This window comes from Charadrius vociferus, unplaced genomic scaffold, assembly GCF_000708025.1.
Source record: "Charadrius vociferus isolate BGI_N301 unplaced genomic scaffold, ASM70802v2 scaffold494, whole genome shotgun sequence".
NCBI classification, from domain to species: domain Eukaryota; kingdom Metazoa; phylum Chordata; class Aves; order Charadriiformes; family Charadriidae; genus Charadrius; species Charadrius vociferus.
In genome coordinates, this window is record NW_009648157.1 from 958,919 (window position 1) to 978,011 (window position 19,093).

Here is a 19,093-nt window from a genome sequence, read left to right on the forward strand (position 1 = left end):
TTTAATGTCGTTAGGTGATTATAATTCTGATTTTATTTTTGGTATTAGTATTTATTTATTTAGCATCAGTATATTTGGCACCAAAATTCTAAACAACATCACTTCAGTCTCCAAAATTGTGGGTGCAAAAACCAGAAGTTTGAAAACCAGACCCAAGGAATCATACAACTTATCGATACATTATGGATAAAAATGAAAAAAGGAGTCACGTACATAAACATTAATAAATTAGAGATAGACAAATGCTTATTAAAATGTTAACATGAAACCTATTATAATTCTACATACTCTTTAGACAAAGATTTTATGGTAAAATACTTCTCCATTTCCTGTAATAGCCAGGCATCCTCCAGTTACATCTGTGATATCAGAGCTTTTATTAGTTATTTAAGTTCAAATTTAAAAGATAAAAGCATTGACCTCTGAAATAAAATGTTAAGGTTTATATTTTTTCTCCTTTTGAAAAGCCAGTATTCCTTTACATTCTCATACTAGCATCTAAAAGGAAACTAGTGAATGTAAAAATAAAAAATAAAAAAGAAAATCAATTTCAAGAGCCATAAAATTTATGAAGACAGAACTCAGAGTCTTTACAAAAAGTGCAAATGGAAAAAACAAACACCAAAACCAACCTGATTGTTTTAAGAACTAAGGAAAAAAAGCAAAGTAATTAACCAATAGAATTGCAGAAAAAGACAAAATAATTGCAGTTCCATTTTGGGCTCAGAGTATGGAAGTGTTAAGTACTAGGCATGTATTGCTACATTTCTTGAATTTTGTGCCAGCGATGTAAATAGACAACTCCAGAGTTGCCATCATAGCCATTGATTAGGTCCTGTGCAACTAGCTGTTTTGAATAATGTTTTATGCCCTTCAGCTCTACTTAGCCATTCATCCAAAGTCTCAATAAGACCGTCTGCAACCTTCATCAGAAATGACAGAAAAACCTTATTGAGCTTCTGGATGAAGCAGCTCTGAAGAGAAGGCCAAACAGAAATGGAGGACTGATTATACCAGACAAGACTAGACTTTGGGGTGCTGCCATCACTAGAGCAAAATACAAGAGACACGACATGCCATACCATGGTAAACCAACCACACTGACAGCCCTGGTTTTAGATAGTATTTACCACTTCTGATTTCATGCAGGATGGGATATGCAGCAGGGTTGGGGAAAGCAGCCGTGTTTTGTTCTTGGTTTATGCCATTTCCTTTCCTATTATGTGAGAAGGGGGGCCTTCCAGCTGGCTAGAGCTACTGTAGACATCTACAGCTCCCACCCAGGAGGTGGCAGAAAATATGACATGAAATTACCGTTCTCTGTCTGCTTGGAGTGCTTCTTCCAGATACAGGACTCACTGAGCCTGATGTGTCTAATTCATCAGCAGAGGACCATGAGGACAATTCCTAAAGTTCAGAAGGAATGGAGCTCAGAAATACACCAACTAGCTGTTCAGGTAAACAAACTAAAAAAAAATCCCGAGTGAAATCCCAGCAGAGTTATTTCCAAAGCAAATAAAATAAGCCAGTTAAATTTTGTCACCAAATTTTATAAGACTAAAGCATTACATGTTTTCTCTGCACGCCCTGAATAAAAAGAAAAGCAAACAGGTAGTTAAAACTTAATTGCTTTGGGCGACACTTTTTCCACCAAAGTCAATAAAAGGGGAGAAACCACATGCTCTTTATTGGCCTTTAATTACAATAAGAGGTTGGTACCACCAAGATTTTACTTAAACAGGCAGCAATTCACCAGAAGGAGAGAAGAGCTGAGTTCTCATGCCTGATGCACTCTGCTAAACCAAGACTTTAAAAAAAGTTAACTAAAGGAGAACCTTGAAATCTTTACTTTATACCTGTCACTGGTGGTGAAGATGTATGCATAACTCCCTCTCAAATACCCGGAGATACATGATAATTTGAAAAGATTTGCAGTACAGCTCAAAGCTTAGAGGGCACTATGACTGATTTGTTAGCCTATCACAGAACTTATTTTATGCCTTTTTATTTTTTTTCCTCTTTGACAGCGTGAGCATTATCTTCCTTTCCAGTGACAACTGACACACTGTAATTTTCAGTACTGCAACTAGAATAATTGTCTCATATACTTTGCCAGTTGACTGAATCAGTAATGGCAGGATAAACAAACCAAGATGTTCAATACTTATTGCGACACCAAATAGCAAGAAATTACTGGATTAAAAAAAGCCTCCATATCACAAAATAGATGTTTACATTATGAAGTGCAAGATTACTTTATGATATTCAATATTACATGTGTTCCATCTTGATAAGTATTGCAAACAACAGAAAGAATGCAGCCAACAGCACTGATCAGAGAAAGACAGTCAAAACAGTGGGAAACATGTGCCCAGCAAACAGGAAGGGATAAAAAGACATGACTTACCAGTTGACTACTTGAAATGTCTAGAATTTTCTCTAGGTCTTTAATATGACGTGTGACCTCTTTCAATAGGACCTTCAGTCTGTTTCCAATAACATGCACCTTTTCTTTGGCTTCAAGACAGTCCTTGCCTTCAGCATTGACTAGCAATTGGCAGGACATGTCTTGCAGCGATGCCACCTTCAGCTGAGACTCCAGCAGTTCACGTCTGATTTGCTGTTGCCAAGGCAAGCATCAGATTATTTTAATGGAAGTTAAACAAAAAACAAACAAAAAAAAAAGGAAAAAAGCTAGAACTCACAAAGCTGGACATTTGAAATTAATGAAACGGAAAGAAAAGAGACGCAGTAAAAATTTCTGCTCTGACAGGAAGATAGACAGCAACCTAGCTGTTGTCTGAGATTTTAAATCACAAGTTATGCTACTGACGGAATTGAGCAGTGTTCCCCACCAAAGTAAAGTTAGTTACTGACATTGGTCTCACTGTTGTGTGTTAACGTGCAATGTACAATGCTAACCCTCAGGAGAAAGATAAATCTGATGAGGTGTTTTTCTGATGATGTATTCTGGGAGAGAAAAGGGTGATTACAGCCCTACCATTAGAAGTCTGTGATGATCCTGCAGCGTTTCTGAATCCAGGTTTGGATTGACAGGCACAATCTCATTTTTTCTTCTGTCAATATTCTCTAACCAAAGCAGCAAACCATGGCTCATTTCATGGAAATCCTGCAAATGATGGGTGATTATTTTAATAACGTAGCAAAAAATTCCAGTCAAATTCAGGTTTTTTAGTTTATCCTATGATAGGTCCTACTGGCTAAATAACGTAACTTAGAGAATACTCTTCCAGAGATGACAAATTTAGAAAATCTTGGATTAGAAATATATGCTTCAGGTATTGCAGTTGTATCTTTCAGAAAACACATGCTGAAGCTGTATTTTGTCTTATTTGGGCAAGTTTCTGACTGGACAATTAGCACACCAGATAACAGTATAGTTTACATTTTTGGCATGTGGGATGCTGACAATCTAAAATGAGTGCAACACAGACCTGGCACTGCATTAATGCATCCTGCAACGAGCAGCGCCACTCTTCGATCATGCTGCATACGTGGTCCCAGCGCACATTCATCTGAGACAAGCACTCTTGAAGCTTCTTGCTCTCTTCGCTGTCAGACTGAGTGAACTCTGAGCTGCACAGATTGATGGATAAGATGATCGCTTTGCGGTTATCAATTGCTTTCTGCAGATCCTTGATGATAAGAGATAATGGGACAGGGGAAGAAAGGATGAAAATCAATAAAACGTGACTTTCAGAAGAACCAAGTAAAGAAGGCACCACAAGAATGCAATGATTTGCCATCAGCAAGTGCAGAATGGTACTGTACTGTAACAGTCTTTTTACTCTGGATATGAGATTTCTGTACTCACTCTGTGACTCTGTAAATGTTCACTCTTTAACATCCACTAAAATTTTACTGTAAGCGTAACTAGAACGAGCCAATTAAACTTGTAAAGTCTTAAAAGCTTGAAGTCATAGTTGAGTTTTAAAGATCTGGCTCATGTTTCAGATATTTTAAAGACAGGGCAGGCCCAACAAAATTTAAAGATATGTAGGACAATTGTACTTTAGCTCACAATAAAACTTTTGCCCTCACTTCTCAGTTTTGCTGATAAACAAAAAAACCAACATGTTTTCAAGTGGAAACTGCTGTCAACAGTATTTTAAAATAAAAGCTTTGCTGAGGGAAAAGAAAACATACAAAGAGTATAAACAACTTACTCCAATTTATAGAAGCAGGACATGTATAAAATCTCTGATTTGTTTACATTGGAAGCCACAAAAGAAACCCCACCTCTTTTGGTTTGGAGGGCACTAATGGGCTTTCCAAGAGTGGGTGAGATAAGAACAGGATTCTTATGAAATGCCCCCTTTTCCACCTACTTTACAGCATTTACTTAAAAGCCCCATGTCACAGTGACCTTTGTAGTACTTATGGCAGCTATATTTGGACTCCAGTGATGATCAGCATTAACATGCTTTAGACGGATCGCTGCCGGAAACAGTCTTTACTATCTGTCTGCCTCATTTCTAGCATGGAGCACAGTGCATTTTGACATTGGCTCCCACGTTTTTGTGCCCAAGCTTATAAGACACTAGTAACTGAATGTGAAGTTATGGACCATCACATTTGCAGATCTTTATAGCTTTAAAATATCCAGGAGAGATCACAAAGGCAACATTCAGATCCTGATGCATTTGAGATGACAGAGGAAGAAACAGGACTGTTACAGAGCGATACCAAATTTTTCCTATGTTGTACTGGTGACAGCTAGTGGGTAGGCTACAACCCCTTTGGGCACTCTCTCCTTCCTCCACACAAAGTAGTATGTCCCAGTGAGGCATTTCTCTTAAAGTAGCTATTTTGTTATCACTTGGACTAGAAGAGATTTCATTTAACTTTTTTTTTCTTTAATCAGTTTGACTGATGTCAGGAATTATCTGTACATTCTGGAATTACAGAATTGCCACAGAATTACTATTTCAAAAAAATCATTTGGATTATATAAGTAAATGCCATTGGTACACTTTTCTGCCAAAAGGCGATTCATAAAGTCACTTTCCCAGTTACTTCAGTTATCAGCAGCAGCCCGCTATGTGCGGAATGGTGCAAACCAGCTGCAACTATTGGCAACCTCTTCAACATACCTGTTGCACTCAGGTCTGTTTCCAAGGTAACTCACGGAAAAGAGAAATAAAACTCACTTTCAGTTTTTTAATTCTGACTTCAATAGTCTGTATGTCAGTGCTGAGATCAAGTCGGCGGAGCTTCTCCAGTTCCTCTTCAGTTTCTCCCAACCAAGCCAAAATGCTATTAAGGTCGGAGTTAAATTGCTGCCATTGCTGAAGGTTCTGCTTCATCCTCAACTCCTTGCTTAGAGCTTGTGCCTGGATTAATTCCCATCGGTCAATTACACCTGGAATGATAAACACCAAATTCAACAAAAGCAAAAACCAGTAGCCATACATACCACTGCATCAGCTGAATCCCGTGCAGGACAGAAAAAAAAGTTCAATAAAAATAAAAAAACCCTAACCCACAAAACACCACACTGAAAACTAAGTTAGATTGAAGAATGTGATGTTGGAGAGAAAGAATGAAGAATCTGGATGATTCCATGCAGCAGACAATTTTACCACTTTCTAATGTCAGAATTCTGTGAACAGAATTAAGTTGATAACCACAGGTCTCTAAAACAGGTTACGCTGGTATAAAGACATAATAAATTAGCATAAATGCAAACCAGACAAGGAATCTGAATATGTCTAAGTAGCCACATTTTTATTGTTATTTTCATTGGTATTTGTACCTATAACATTTTAATACACCTCACTACATTTGCCTAAGCTACTGCTGATGCATTGGATAAATACCTGTGCTAAAAAGAAATAAATTAGGGGCTATGTCTTCTTGTTAGTTATCTTGCAATGCAGTGGCAGAAGGAAAAGTTGTATCATTCCATCAAATTAAAATTAAAAAAAAACCAACCAAACAAGACAAACTAAAAACCCCAAAATAAAATAGGCAGCATGGGTAGTATATCTTGCCAAGCTAAGAATGGAGATGTTGCCTTTATACTCTCTGGAACAAATCCATGTTTTTACAATGCAATGCCTCCTGTTCTACAGCTGGTGCTCAAAATTAGTCAGGTGAATAGTTCTACCAGGTGAATATAGATTTTTGTAGTGTAGACAGATAATATTAGAAGCGAAAGCTAATATTAGAAGCAATGAATGCTGATTTATGTGTTTATTACAGCAATATAAGCAACCTATTTTCATCAGAAAACATTCAACAAAAATGCATTGCATCCGCAGAGACTTTCTGAAAGGCTTAGGGTTATGTCTCATGATATGGAGGAGTTCTTAAAATGCACTTGTATGCCGAATCTTTTTATAGGGCCTATACAAGGAATACTTAGTATTCCTTACTATTCCTATGAAGAGATGTTAAACAGAACACGGTAACAGCCACAGCCATGTAAATATATGTGTTAGTAAATAATACCAAGTGTTTATTCATAAAAACTTGGCATGTTTGCTACTTTTCATAATTACTTTCCACCAAGGAACTAAACGTTACTTACCAGCTGTTTGTGTTTCAGTACTGTTCAGGTTAATAAGTCCAGACAATTTTTCTTCTTCCTCCTTCAGTTTATATCCAAGCCTTTTTACTGAGTCTATGCTTCCACTGCACTCACCTAGGAGCTTCATCTGTGTTAAAAAATAAATCCCATCTCAAAATGCACTGTACAGGACTAATTGCATGGAAAATGTAAATTAAAATGCAGCTTCCAAATTTTTCCAAAACTAGGTCTAAGTGTGAAGATAAAAATCTATTACTTTAACAATCTGTCCTAATACTAGCAAAGAAATCTATATGGAGACAACAAAGGCTTAAAGTATAAGTTCAGACTAAACAGAAATAACTCAGTGCTACTGTGCCAGACTATGCTGGATGACTTCAGGTGCCATCTGTTCTAAATGTTAAGACACTATGGCAAAGACACTAGAAGATGTGATAAAGAAAATAAACGTAAGTGTGGAAATATTGCTATTCATTTGAGCAGCTAATTTTCAATTCTGTCAGTAATAAAATTATTTGAATGACTTAGAGAGAGATTTTTCTTCCAGAAAACCTCTCTGAGAAAGCTTTTTAATTATGGATTCCATATATGGAACCTTCCTTACATGATGTGTGTTTATAATTCATCAGCAAGATAAATACTGTGCATGAAGCTATAAAACCTGCTTTTAAAAGCAGAGGAATTTTAAACAAGGATACCATCATTAGATGGACAAAAACACATGCGAGAAAGTACTTTTGGACATCTGCAAAAATCTAATAGGAAAATAAATTCCTTAGAGTCATGTTCCTGTAATCTTATGCTATTGTAAACACGCTAATAACATAAACAACAATAGTGGATAGCTAATGGCAGCAACCATTTGAGTGAGTAAGTCTGAGAAGCAAAATACACGCACATATCCTTTGTAACTGGAATCCAGCTCCGGTCCTGTAGGTGTTTTGCTGCGGATGATGTTTTCTGTTTGCTGTATTTGGAAACGACTGGTGTCTAAGGCCTTGTCCAGCTGTCGGATATGTGCTTCCAAGGCACCAGGTTCTCCTGTACCAAAACCAAAAAAAGTGACCATCACCCAAGTTTCCTCAAAGTTTTTTGTTTGGTGTTTTGTTTTGTTTTTTTTTTTTTTTTATTAAATCTTTTGCCCAGGCAGAATAAATATCAGGAATACTATCTAGATTAGACAGTGAAGGAGAAATGTGATTGCAGCAGTATGAGTGGCACAATGTTAAAGCAAACGGTTAACTAGTTAAGACTAGAGGGTGTTAGTGACCTTCAGAGGACAGATGACTATACCAATGAACATGCTTGCCATAATCATACTACCAAAAAGCCCACAGTTTAAAGCAGGCTTGCAAACTATTCTGAAGTGACTTTTCCCCTCAGAGAATGCCTCACGTCTCTGAAGGGGAAAGTTCTTGGCAAAGCACGCTCTAACCTCCCTGATTTTGGAGAACACCTTGCTCGCTTTCACACACACTCTCTGAAATAAAATCTTTTATCCTAAACCCCTGATCCAAATCTGTGTTAAAATTTCATTTCTCCTCATTTCTCTTTGTATTACTTCTCTCCACTAAAAGATAGTGGAATTTCAATCTACATGAAAGGATCCTATTTGTATACAATTTTGAAGATTAAAAGCGGTACACAAACACTAAGCAATACTGTTATAATTATATTCTCAAGGTCCATAAACTGGATGTCTTGAAGGCTCACAGCAAGTCATCCATGACTGATTTAGGCAACCACACTAAACAGCAAAATTTACAGTATTTTTCCAATTCGGTGTTTCACAAAAATTATGCTTAACAAATCTGCAAGATGGTATTATTCATCCAAGCTGTTTGGAACTCATACCAACATTTTCGAAGCAGGACTAACTTGAATTTTCCTTATAGAGGTCAGCTGAATACTGTGACATGAATTAGCTACAGTCAATTCTAATCTCAGGCAGGCTGCAGCCTAGAGGACCATGTGAGATCCCTCTTATTCATATTCTATCACCATGCTTGATTTCCATCTGTCTACAAAGACAGTTTGAATTTTTTCATAAAAACACAATTAAAAACATGCATAGAGAATGGGAGCCTTCTGTCCACCTCATTACAGAAAACGGAACCTCTTGAATGTTAATCTTTTTTCATACAAAACACAGCCTCACCCCAAATGGACAGAACAAAGTGCTCAATATGCTTTTCCCTCACTACTTTCAAAATTTTCACAGGTTAGAAAACTACACACATCTTTCTATATGTACTGCTATTATTTACTCATAATATTTTTTCACTGATTTGGGGAAAAAATAAAAATGGACAGTGAACCTGAGGTCTGTGTGACAGATGCTGAGATTTTAAATGTTTGCTACTTCAAATTTGCAAGGAAGTCATTATTTCAAATGAGGAGAACCGTGAAATCATGAGAGAAGGCATTTGTAAGTGCATCTAATCCCTCTGAGAGATTAATCTAACAAATGAAACTGTAGGTTTAATATTGTGTAAAAATGCAACATAAAAAAAAAAAATTAATCTTCCAATACAGAAGACCGAGATAAAGACATTGGACTACAGTACCTCACCTTAGCATTGTTATCAAATGAAACAACAACTAACCTAAAACTTTATATCTAAGTAATAATCCTTAGCTGTGGCTGTGTTAAAAAAAAAAATCAGTGCGAAACCCAACAGTTAGGTTTTGCTCTGTCTTTTCCTTCTGCCTTACTGTTTGTAGAAACCACTCTTTTCTCAGAGACATAATAAAGTATTAAGTCCTGTTGAGGGACTCCAGAGAATAAAGACCAATCAGAGTGGCCTACTGATCAGTTTAGTCGAGTTAACTGAGGTGGGAGGGCCAATACTTCAAACATCATTGTTTCATCCATGCACCTAATAATAGCTTTAAGCGCAGTATTAAAGCAGGATACTTCTATGTTAACATGCCAGTGCTGCCATGTAAGAAATATTTATCTTGTAAGCTGCGAAAAGTATAGCAGATGCTAAGAGAAGAGAAAGAAGTTACACTTGCGCACTGTGGTATTTGCATCTGGCTATGCTTAGTCTTTTTTGATGCCTACCAGAGATATTTTTGAGTGCGTTTTCTGTGAGTGTTACATAGGCCTCAAGAGTTTCAGGGATCTCTACATCTGAAAAAATAAAAGCACAGTCTAAATTGACAGCTCAGCAATGGCTGTCTCCTTACAGCAGAAGTCCTTTTCACAGGATGGAATATATAAACAGTTCCAATAGCAAACATCCTTTCTGGAGAAGGAAAAAAGATGAAGTCTGAAACACAGGGAGCCTGCTACAAAGTCTCTTAATATCTAGGCAAACCTGACTCTTTTCAGAGCACTGACCTGGAAAGCAAAAGACAGCCACAAGATCAGAGTATAATATAGCAGTATGTCTTCCCCTATAACTGCCTGTATTTGGATGCTTTCACTAATTGAGATTTATTACACAAAGCACACACACTTAGAAAGGTTTTCCAGTTTCACTGGAGAGCAAGACCCAAGATCAAACCTCAGGCTAAACTCTCATTTGCTGGAGTCTTGCCTGGGTAAGGGCTGACTTAAGAGTTACTTAAGCTCTTGGTGATTTTGTCTGCAGATCTCTCACACAGCATTTCTTCGTCAGTTTGTTCTGCACTTCTTGCCATATCCAGTATAGTTTATTCTAGTCAGAACAACTTAGGATGCACTGCTGTTACAGATGACATATCCCATCTGGCAGTCCACAAGCACAGAGACACAGCCAATTCCCTGTCATATCACATACGCCTTTGTGATTTTCCAAGGCTGTAGTCATCCAGGAGTCTCCAATGCTGTGTCTAAGGCCAGGAGGCCACTGGGATCACTTAGGGAAAGCTATTTAAAATCTTCAGGGGCTATTTAAAATACTTTTCCATGAGCTTCTTGGCCAAGCAATCACACGTGTAACATTTGCTTCTTTTTACTAGAAGAGAACAGGACACACAATTTGCCACCATACCTGCTATACCAGCTGCTCCTCTCAGATAGAAGTCCTTCTCTTGTCCTCCATCTTCCTCCTCAGAGTGCAGTGCCCGTGAAACGGCCGTCTCCAGGTCTCTGCTAAGGTCGTAGTCATGATCCCACTCCAGGGGAATGGAGTCCACGCTCGCAGGGGTATCTCGCCCTGATCGCTCGCTTCTCACCGGCTGGGAAAGAGGCAGCGAAAGGTTGGAAGAGGGGTGCGGGGAGAGAATGCTGTCCGCAGATTTGTCATGCCAGTGTATGTCAGAAAGATCTGCTGATTCATCCAGATCCACCTCTCTGTCAGAGAGGTCGTGTTCGTCATCTGTCAGCTAGAAGCATAATGCAAACAGAACCGGTCAATGAAACGTGCAGAGATACTGCATGGTCAGTCTGGGTCAGAGAAATAAAGTAACATTAGCCAACGGTCACACTGGTGGGGTTTCCATTTTGCATTCTTTTGCACTTGCCCTTTGTTATTGTAAGTTGCACTAAAAACCCAAAGCGACAAAAAGTTCATAATGCCAGCTCGTTTTAATTACTTAAGGCACCACAGAGTCTTGCATCAAGCAAATGTCTCCAGACATTTTACTGATGCCACTGCGATTCAGACATCAAGTTAAAGAAAACTCTGGAATCACGTCACAGGAAGCATAAGTGACCTTTATCTCGACCACTGCCCTCATTATATTCTTTTATATTTTGAAAGCTCTGGGTTTTGTTCGTTTCTTTCAGTAGGACTTGAGCTACCAAAAATCATTTTGCTCTCACTTATTCAGCTGTGTGTTCAGTTCTGGAGGCAAATTTCAGTCTCTTCTGATGGGGAGAATCATTTTATCGTTGCTGTTTAAACAAAACAGACCTCAATAAGCTGCCAGTGAAGCTACCTGACAGAGCAAGGAGACATTCTTATTAGCAGTACCTAGCAGTACCTCACTGTTACCTCCATTAATATAGTTTTATAAATCTCCAATTTGCATGGATTTTCATGATGATTTACAAAAAATCCACATCTGGTGAGTTTGCTCTCTGGACATGACATGTTTAGTCACATAGTGTTTAGTATATAATGAAAGGAGGCAGATGGTCAGGGTTGTAACAAAATTAAACCAGAGGGCTTTTGGAAAGTTACAGAAGTTTCTTGTTAGTTCATTTCAACATCTTTCTGTCTCCTCATTCTCACACTTGCAAAACGGCAACAAACCAAACAAGTATATATCTATGTAAGTACACACAGGAAGGCGGATAAGTTTCTTGTGATAGCGTTCCACACGTCCAAAGACCTCCTGACAGTAACGACGCAACTCATCTAGTTCTTCTTCAATGACAGCTGCATCCATGGGCTCACTTTTCTCAATGAGTTGTTCACCCTGCACAATTATCTGCTCGATTTTGTTGTTGTTCAGTGAAATTTCTTGCTGGAAAGCCTGCATAAAAAAAAAAAAAAAAAAAAAAAGTCCATGCTTTATCAATGAAATCAACATTGTAACAAACTAAATTATTAAGGATGCAAGTCTTAGAGTTTTTCAGCAAGAATGGGGTGGGTAACAAACAGGGATCGTTCCAAATATTCCGGCATGAGCAACAATGAGCAATTAAATTTAGCATTCCACAGTCTTTATAGCGAAAAACAGTGATACTTCATGGTTTACCATTTCATTCCTCGCTTGTTGTATTTGGAAAGAAAGCTCTTCTCTAAACAAGCCATGCCCATGACCAAATGTCTAGAATGAATGCAGATGCTAAAGCTAACACACTGGAATTTTGGATAACATGACATTTGATATTTTTTTCTCCAGATCATGATTTTTTTGGTGCAGAAATGCTTGAAAATTGCAGTAATTCTTAGGTGTCAGCAATAATGGAGACTTGACATTAATAATTTTTAATCGACATTTCTGCTTTTGGTCAGGGAATGGAGACTATCACCCTTGGTTTTTTAAAAAAAATTCACAGCACTCGGATATTCCGCTCTGGCAGAAAAGTACACATTGAAACCTGACGTAGCCCATAACTTCAGAGGTTGAAGTCTCAGGCTGCAAGTAAGGGACCGTATCAGGCTGTGTTTTTGCATACGGTTTCTCAAATTCCTTTCCCACCATGGATGTTTTTATCCCTTCTGTCATCCCTCTTCCTGTTACCATTCAATCATTATTTACCTTAAGTTGCTTAATCTTTGCTTGGACATCACATTCTGAGAAATGCTCAATGTTGGTCAGCTGCAGGTCCATCTCTGTTAGCCATACCAGGATGCTGTCACGTGCTGTCTCAAACTCCTCACGCTGGCCGATAAAATGCTGGGGGGTAGAAAATAGAGTGGCATGAAATGACCAAACAACCCAAAAAACCCCAGCAATAGTGGTTCTCCAGAGAAACAGCTCTTGTGCCCTTCAAACCTAACCTAAACTCAGTACACCTCCTTTCATTTCCTATATGCTTTCTAAGGTTCCCTTTTCAGTAACATCATCTACAATTGCAATTAGTTGACCTATAAAAGTTATCTTCTACGAAGGAGGTGGTGTTTGAGGTCACCAAGCGTCTCCCTACAGACTTCACGCTTTGGTTACCTCAGACAAAGTGAGCTGGTAAGCTCCCTTCCTCTTCCAAAGGTAGAAATCCCTTCAAAAACACTGTGCAAATGCATTAAACTGGAAGCTTCTGGAGTACCCCTGGTTCATAAGCATAGTAGTGAAACTGAAGGGCTTAAAAATGGAAAAATACTTTTAGCCTGCGCAGGATGGAGGTAACTCGCTTTTGTAAGTTGTCCCATCTCTGGTTCCCCTCATGAACCATCTGCTTGAGGCTGCAGTCAGAGTCAGTGCGGTTCTCTCGGGCCAGGCGGCGATATTGTTTATTGATCAGTTCCAGCTGGGTCAGACTTTCATGCACTTGTCTCTGGAAGGCCTAAAGCAATACGAACAAAAGACACTATCAGATTTTTAATTATTGAAATCAGGATAAGTCTCTCCCTTTATTTTGACCCTACTTCTACACTCTGACTTGTGTTAGCTGATAAATTTCACTAGGACGTGGGCATCTCCTGAGGGCTATCCTATTGCGCGGCTACCTTCTGATTAAAATGAGCAAAAAGAAAAGAAAAAAGTTTAAAAAACTGACACTGTTCACTGAATGAGAAACTGAAACATGAATACACGTTACAATGACAAATTCAGCACCAAAAAATAGACGCCCCTTTCTACTCAATCATACGTCTTTGTATCTGAGAACAGAAACACAAACAATAAACCCGAAACCTTTTTTTTAAAAAAAATGAACAGAAATCCAAGATTCCTGTGGCTTCATTGGATTTCCTTACACATACTGAATTTGCTGAAGTGCAAACACTGAAGAGATTCGAGCAATTGTTTATTCTGAGTTTTACCAAAAATAGTGAAAAATAGTACTGAAGGAATTGTCTCTTTATCTTCATTATACTGGTATACAAGTAAGTTTTGTCTTAAAATTTTAATGGGAAGAAAATTTCATGAACATCCATACCAACACGTCTGCACCATATACTTTCAGTGCTTCCTATACTGTCATAAAGGCCTGTCACGCAGCTGGGGAACGGAAACAGTAGGTGGCTTAGCCCGTGAGTGTCATGTTGTGGCTAGCAATCACAGAGCAAGTTGGAGAAAGCCCCTTGTAAGGAGCTGACTGAATTAATCCCTTCAAAAATTTAAAAAAAAAAAAAAAGAAAAAAAAGGAAAGGAAGGAAAAAAAAAAAGACAAAAAAGACTATTTTTCCAAAAAACCTGCTCATTTTTATGTTGTCACAGAAACAGAAAAGCAATCAAAGGAAGACTTAAAAACATAGTCTGCACCAGCTCTCCTCTGAACACAAGTAGGTTTTGGCTCCCATTGTAGTTCTACAAACTTGCTCTCTGATATTCCTCATAATGCAAATAAACAGTCAATCTCTCCCAAAACTAGACACCACCCTACTAAGGACTGGAGAAGTGTGATAGGTAATATACTTCTGTACAAAAGTTTCAATTAAAATCAGCGAATACATGAGACTTCCTAAGCAGTATATACTCTTCATATTGTACCAGTCAAAACTAAAAATGAAATAAGCATATTTCTGCTGTAATACTGGAGACAAAAGTAAAGAAGTTAGTCTGAAAAAAGACCAAAGTCTGTAGAGTCCTTTCAATGTAACTATTCCCTTCATTAAATAGACGTCAAATTGGGTAGGCAACAACCAAGAAGGAACAAATGGGCTTGCAACAGGAGTGAAATGCTCAGTAGAACTGAATTCACTTAAAATGGCACAATGGGGGCAATTCTCATGCCAGAGGCACAAATCTGACTATATTTACTAGGATCATGAAATCTAAAAGTGTGCAGTTGTCATTTCACCTGTTACCAAGCCTTGTCCAGCGAAAGAACAGCTGTATATTTGTCTTCCGTCTTTTCAGCTCAGCTACACAAGAATTCATCTGTTGTGTTCCTTCCTGTAACCTCTTTTCATTTCTCAGTAAACTACTGCGGAGGAATGAGTTTGATTTTGTAAAGTGAAGTCAGTGAGAGTCACCTCTGACCTCTGTGCTCAGGAACTGAAAGGTTCTTTAGATGGGCTACTCACCTCTTTGTTTTTTGTTTTGGCTTTTTTTTTTTTTTTAAATTCAACTGCAGATATGCAGAGACAAATAAAATAAGAAAAGTTAGTTAAAGCAGAAACCTGCTTCAGTTAGTATGTATATGTGGCTGACTTTATATTGACTTCACAGTCAAGTTGCTGAATCCCACTGAATTTGAACACCACAGCATTTGTTGCTTGCATTTCTGCTTTTTGGTAGCTGTAGAAACTAGGTGCTCAGCAAAAAAAAAAAAAAAAAAAAAAAAAAAAAAAAAAAAAAAAAAAAAAAAAAAAAAAAAACTGTGGGGGGAACAGGCTGGGGCGGCTAAACCGTTCTCTTCACAGCTAGTTCCGGCTGACACTCTGTATACAGTAAAAATTCCACAAGTCTGCAGGAGAGGGAAGGTTACCATAATGGCTGAGGTTCAATGAAACTGATTTTTACATCTGATCTGACTTTGCCCAACGTCTAAGACAGCCAAGATATTTTTGGTACTGTTTCTCATACAGAGACTTGCTAAACAAGAGATTTAGATCTGAATAAAGGGACAATGGGAAGCAGGTCTGAGACAGAGTACTTGCATCCAGGAGGCAAACATCTGTATACTATGGCAACCTACCTCACCATAATGAAGTCCGGAAGAGTTCATTAAATAATAACAAAATCTGGCCAGTACATTCAGAAATGTGAATGTCAATTATAAAACCTGAACCAGCGCTTCACAGTTTATGTTTTTGAATTAACTGTTAAACCAAGAAGTATTAACGGGTCTTAGACGTTGAAAACTTGCATTTCTTCTTCACAGCAAATACTTTACAGCACCTGTTTACAGAATTGCCTAAACAATTTGTTCTCTTTCTTCAGAATTATTTTTCTCTCTCATCTTGATATACTCCTTGCAAATATGAAACCAAGCAAAAGGTTTTCACCTGTGACTAGCCACACGACATGTGTGCGTGCTCTACACATAGGTATACACTCCATTGTAATTATGAGACAAGTCATCATCACATAGTAGTGGACACAACAAAGTTATGTAACAAGCTCGTAAACATTGATTGAAGTGACAGCTTGTCAGTTTTGAAGCATGCACTTAACTTTTAAGTCTCGGGGGACACCATGTGGACATATAACGATACTTGCATTAACATGAATTTCAGGTACAAGGATCTAAAATGGGGACATCGTACACTGTATGAAACAGGAAAAGAGGTCGGAGGGCTGGTTTCAGAGAGTTTCAAAAAGGAGGGATAAAAACCAAAGCAAAAGCTAAAATGCGCAGCATGCATTTGAAGAGGTCCTTGGCGAAGGAAGATTTATGAATGCTCTGGAGCATCTACTGACCAGACATATTAAAAAGTGAGAGAAATAAAAAGGGTGAGAAATCTAACTTTGGTGAACAAAGATCAAGTGAGAGTAGATTGATGTATTAGCATTTTCAGTTGCCACCTTTCATTGTTTTTTCATCCTAGAAACCCGCCACTGAAGGCAGCTACAAAATCATCAAGTCCACTATATTAATACAGTGTCTCTGCTGAGTGACTTGTGTATGGGAAGGAAGAACACCAGCTGGCTGCTGTAATATGATCAGCAGATATTAAATTTCGACTATTATAAATCACCTCAAATTTCTTCAGTTCTTCCTTAGCAACCGTGTAAAGCACACCAGAGGAGCTTGGAAAAGCAGCTGTCCTCTCAGAGATTTTTAGCCAGTCTTCAAATCTAGAGTAGTCATCCAAAAACTTTTGCCAGAGCCGCCACGTCTCTTCAATTCTGTAATAGATAATTGAAAATTAGGAATGCTCAGACTGAAGGCCAGCTGATCTACAGAACTTTAACTAATCATCTCCAACAGCAAACTAGCATTGCACCAGACAATAACTGGCTCTTAATCTCACTCAGAGAGCCAGGCTGATAAACACAGCACAGGGAAGGCTGGCTCATTCCAGACTGAGCTAGAATAAGATGATGGCAATTTTTTTTTTTAATGCATCTAATTTTGGAATCAGTATAAAAAGAAGGTTATAAATATGCAATAGGAGCTCTAAAAATCTGAGCACATGCTAAATAACTTCTGAAATTCAGTCCCAGTGTAGGTACCTAAGCCAGTATTTTAGAAATTAGAAATTCCACACTACCTTCAACTGCAGAACTTTTTCTTACAGAATGCTAAACATGTTGCTGCATATATTTTAAAGTTCTCAGTCATTATTCTGCATTGCAAAGGGACATGAATTTTTTTTTTTTTGGCACTCACCAACAAGTGGTAAAATGCTATCTCTCAATATCCAGGGCAAACATATTTTTATTTAAAAAAAAAAAGATAAAAGTTATTCCAACGTTTAAAAAAAACCAATTTGACTTCAATTGAATATGTAAAAATAGTGGCTGACTCTTGATCCTAAAATCAAATTGTCTGACTACTGAGACTATAAAATCCCGAGAACTTCAACATCACTTGATTCAAAATAACAAGATCTTTTTTTTGGGACAGGTTATATTACAGCAGAACTTTGCCTGGTTTTACTTACAGAACACATATTTCCCAAATCTTAGATATGCAGGTCTGAAGAGGACCTGATCCATGTAAAATTTATGCTTTGTTGATGATATACCGTTTAACCTGAAGTCTGACATCTGGAAAGTTGCTTTTTAATAGGAATGACAGTTTCTAGTACAATAAAGATCCTAAATACTGATAGCTCAGTTAACTTACTGGTACAAATCCACAAATAGCATAATATGTACATTGCAAGAAAGTAAAATAGAGTTCAATGCATTGTTCCACATAAACTTAATTTGCTGGACACAAAGGCATGAAGATCTTGTATATTTTCAAGACAGACTGTGTCAAAGATAGAACTTAGAAGCTGTATTTATATATGTATACACACACACACTATAAAAGAATTAACACGGCAATAGTATAAAATTACTTAAAAACAGAAATCTGTGGGTATAGCGCATCACAACTTAAAAGCAACAAAATTTTTCAATAAAATAAAGAAAACCTTTACTAAATACATTAAGAATATCCCACAAAACCACAGATTGTATAAAGTTCAATTCAGCATTTTGCAAAGTCCTAAACTTTACCTAGAGTTCTTCATATGACTGTGTAAACATCACAAAAATCAGATTCATAGCTTAAAAAAGATACAGAAAAGATCATCCTAAATACAGGATTTCAAGCAATTAAACATGTATTATTACTGGCCAGCACAGAGTATATAGCATTGGCCCAATATAGCCTACATCGTTATGGCTATCCAAATCACCCATGCTATCCTAGATGGGAATAGAAAACAATGAATCTTCTGGATATCATGGGCACGCAGTGTACGGATGGTCTAAGCATGTGCAGTAAATCAGATCCCACCCAAGGTGCACGGGCACTACGGCCCACACTTGCTCAGCAACGTTAAGGTGGGCAGATGAGGAGATTCCAGGTGAGAGTTCAGTCTTAAAATTCTTCCAAATAAATAAAATCAGACATAAGAGAAACCACTGAGGAACACTAGGTGGAGAAAACCCTAACACCTGGAATAACATTCTACCCATTTGATAACTAGTTTCCCCAACAGTGTCAGTAGTTCTAGGGTAAAATTAAGTGTTACAAATCTCCCTTTTAGGTCATATTTTCTAAATTTCCTGAAGTCGCTGCTGTCATCTAAGCTTTTTCTAGTTTCTCTTTCATCATTTCCATGAAGCATGGGAAATAAGACATCATTCCACCAAAGGCCTTGTGAGCAAAGCTTAATAATTCATACCTGTACCATGTACAAAGGCACATACAAACACAACCTGAATTTTCTTCCCCCCCTGCCCCCCCCAGGATAACAGCTATTGGCTTGTATTCAGTGTATGATCTTTTCCTGACCTGTACACCCTTTTCTTCAGTACTGCAACCCTATAACATACATCCCATCCTGTATTTGTGCCTGTGGAAGGAAATAATAATCTGTAGGTATTTTA

The 19,093-nt window shown here is 37.8% G+C and overlaps 1 protein-coding gene across 1 annotated transcript in view; it reads right to left on the reverse strand.

Moving 5' to 3' along the window:
• SYNE1 (spectrin repeat containing, nuclear envelope 1) overlaps positions 1 to 19,093 on the reverse strand; it is a 247,402-nt gene that overhangs the window by 8,276 nt on the left and 220,033 nt on the right. Inside the window, exons 128-139 of the mRNA XM_009884058.1 lie at positions 16,741 to 16,891; positions 13,257 to 13,439; positions 12,695 to 12,832; positions 11,771 to 11,962; positions 10,534 to 10,867; positions 7,452 to 7,594; positions 6,554 to 6,680; positions 5,172 to 5,383; positions 3,456 to 3,656; positions 3,002 to 3,130; positions 2,408 to 2,620; positions 1,315 to 1,407 (exon numbers count right to left, since the gene is read on the reverse strand). Of these exons, the coding sequence (XP_009882360.1) occupies positions 1,315 to 1,407; positions 2,408 to 2,620; positions 3,002 to 3,130; positions 3,456 to 3,656; positions 5,172 to 5,383; positions 6,554 to 6,680; positions 7,452 to 7,594; positions 10,534 to 10,867; positions 11,771 to 11,962; positions 12,695 to 12,832; positions 13,257 to 13,439; positions 16,741 to 16,891 (2,116 nt within the window). The remainder of the gene's footprint in view (positions 1 to 1,314; positions 1,408 to 2,407; positions 2,621 to 3,001; positions 3,131 to 3,455; positions 3,657 to 5,171; positions 5,384 to 6,553; positions 6,681 to 7,451; positions 7,595 to 10,533; positions 10,868 to 11,770; positions 11,963 to 12,694; positions 12,833 to 13,256; positions 13,440 to 16,740; positions 16,892 to 19,093) is intronic.